Source organism: Cyprinodon variegatus, unplaced genomic scaffold (genome assembly GCF_000732505.1).
Source record: "Cyprinodon variegatus isolate N-32 unplaced genomic scaffold, C_variegatus-1.0 Scaffold381, whole genome shotgun sequence".
In the NCBI taxonomy this organism is placed as follows: Eukaryota; Metazoa; Chordata; class Actinopteri; order Cyprinodontiformes; family Cyprinodontidae; genus Cyprinodon; species Cyprinodon variegatus.
In genome coordinates this window covers 721,944-724,406 of record NW_015150834.1, presented here as the reverse complement: position 1 = coordinate 724,406, position 2,463 = coordinate 721,944, and the positions used below count along the sequence as shown (strand labels likewise).

Below are 2,463 nucleotides of genomic sequence, written 5' to 3'. Positions count from 1 at the left end.
CCGTCCTGGACTAACATGTCGGTAGACGGGCCCGTCTTGGACCAACATGTCAGTAGACGCGCCCGTCCTGGACCAACATGTCGGTAGACGGGCCCGTCCTGGACCAACATGTCGGTAGACCAACATGTCGGTAGACGGGTCCGTCCTGGACTAACATGTCGGTAGACCAACATGTCGGTAGACGGGTCCGTCCTGGACCAACATGTCGGTAGACGGGCCTGTCCTGGACCAGCACGCTGGTAGACGGGTGCGTCCTGGACCAAAATACTGGCAGACGGGTCCGTCCTTAGCCAACATGTCGGTAGACAGGTCTATCAAGGCCAAACATGCCAGTATTTGTGATGACACCAAATTAAATATTTAGGCTTGATGTCCCCATGTTTGTGGCACTGAGACAGCACATGTGGAAAGTCCCAGAGGGAGCATGATGTGTGTAAGCTCTGACAGTGGAAAGCTTCCCGTTTGGGTGAGTGAGGCCTTACACAGAGAAATGTGAGCGACTTTTTATCATCATGGTAACAGTTATCTGATGTTTGCCTTCAAGCCACCCCGTACCCCTCCATACACACCATAAGGCAAAGTTAATAAATGTGGTTCTGAAAGTTTAACACCCCATGCGACCATGATGAATGATTGGAAGATGTTTTGCCCCTTTAATGTGACATAAAACCTTTATAATCCAACAGAAAAACTAAAATAATTCAGTGCCAGCTGCACATGACCAGATTCCAGCTCATCTTTGGAGTCTTTCCAGCAGCCAATATACAATTATTTATCTGAATGTAAAGTTAGTACTAAGAATAAAGATGATTAAAATAGGTAAAAGGTAGTTTCTTGTATTACTCTCCTTTTCTAACATTTCTCCTCAACATGATGTCTTACTTTTCCTGTTGAATGTTACAGGGTACTTGTCACATTAATGGTGGGGTAAAAAAAATTACAAAGATTTTCTATAATGGCAATAATTTAACCCCCACAGCACCTGTTTTTTTAACGTAGCAGCTGCATATGCTCTGAGATCCATTAGCTTGTTTAACACTGGATTTTGGTGATTTCTACGCCCAGTTTAATACCCAGCAACGCACCTGTCCAGCAGAGTTTTCATTCCTAGCAGGTTGCCTTTTGGGTTAGGGTGGCTCTTAAATGGGGGTTGTGTTTGTCCTGAGTAGAGCTGAAGCGGTTTTGTCCTCCTTACTCATATATTACCATCTGAGTCCAGCGTGTCAAGCAGGTGGAGACTCTGGTCCAGCTGCAGCCAACAGCTGCCCAGACGGACGCAGGAACACCACCATAACTGTGATGTTATCGCTGGACCCTTCCGCCTTGGCGTGACATACCAACCTCTGTGCGACCCTGTGTCCCACATCAGCTTCAGCACATTCTGCTGAAAGATCTTCTGCCCATTCAGGGTCACCCGTCCCCCGGAGCGCATCCATAACCAGATCTGGGACCTCGGAGGGTTTAACGGTATCGAAGAAACCGTCACACGCCAGGAGCACGTAGTCCTCGTCCCCTAGCAGCTGAACGGTGGAAGAATCAGCGTCCCCCGACACATATGGTTTCTGGTCAAAATCACCTGGAGGATAATTGTGATGGTTAGTGTGGACAGGGAGGACTCTTTGATTTTGACATCTGATTTTGTTTAAGCTGTTTTTTCTGAGGTCTTTTAAAGCTCAGCAGTGCCACCTGCTGGTTGGATTATGGCTACATTCTATTTCTATGCAAACATGGAGAACATCTACACCCTTCTGCTCATTAATCATCATGAAGCCTTCAGTTCTGTTCGCCCCCTTTCAGCTCAGCTTTAGCTTGTCAAACACAGAAAATAGAGTTGTTTTAGTCTCCACTGCTAAAGATCCAAACTGTTCAAGAGCACCTGATGAGGAGGAAGAGGAGAGCCCACCTGCCCCCACCCATCCTCACCACCTTCTACAGAAGCACCATAGAGAGCGTTCTGACTAGCTGCCTCACTGTGTGGTGTGGAGGCTGCAGCGCCTCAGACTGGAAGAAGGTAAGAACAGCAGAGAGGATCGTGGGGGCTCCTCTTCCCTCCATTAAATACATTTCATCCAAGCTCTGCGTGTCCTGAGCCCGTGACATCATCAATGACCCTTCACCCCCCCACCATGGACTGTTCTCCCTGCAGCCTTCTGGGAAGAGGCTTCACAGCATGTTGAATGCTGTTGAATGAATGTTGAATAAAACAGAAGAAAAGCTGCATTTGGAAAAACTGTAAATCTTTTTTTTTTTTCGTTGTTTACATTTTATTACTGCTGCACTTTAAGACATGAAATTTACCTGAGAGCTGCACAGAACAAAATTTTGTTTTGTGTACAAAATGACAATAAAGTCTATCTGAGTCTGAGTCTAAATCAGTGATGTCAAAAGTACGTATAGATACTGCAGTTTAAAAACACACTAGTAAAAGTTGAAGTATCAACTTGACCTCTTTACTTAAGTAAA

General features: G+C 45.9%; 2 protein-coding genes across 2 annotated transcripts in view; both read right to left on the bottom strand.

Moving 5' to 3' along the window:
* Nucleotides 1-297, bottom strand: part of LOC107092434 — a 38,667-nt gene extending 38,370 nt beyond the window's left edge. The window contains exon 1 of the mRNA XM_015386924.1: nucleotides 172-297. Coding sequence (XP_015242410.1) covers nucleotides 172-297 — 126 coding nt within the window. The remainder of the gene's footprint in view (nucleotides 1-171) is intronic.
* Nucleotides 174-2,463, bottom strand: part of ppm1f (protein phosphatase, Mg2+/Mn2+ dependent 1F) — a 21,832-nt gene continuing 19,542 nt past the window's right edge. Inside the window, exon 9 of the mRNA XM_015386923.1 lies at nucleotides 174-1,576. Within this exon, the coding sequence (XP_015242409.1) occupies nucleotides 1,224-1,576 (353 nt within the window). The 3' untranslated portion in view covers nucleotides 174-1,223. The remainder of the gene's footprint in view (nucleotides 1,577-2,463) is intronic.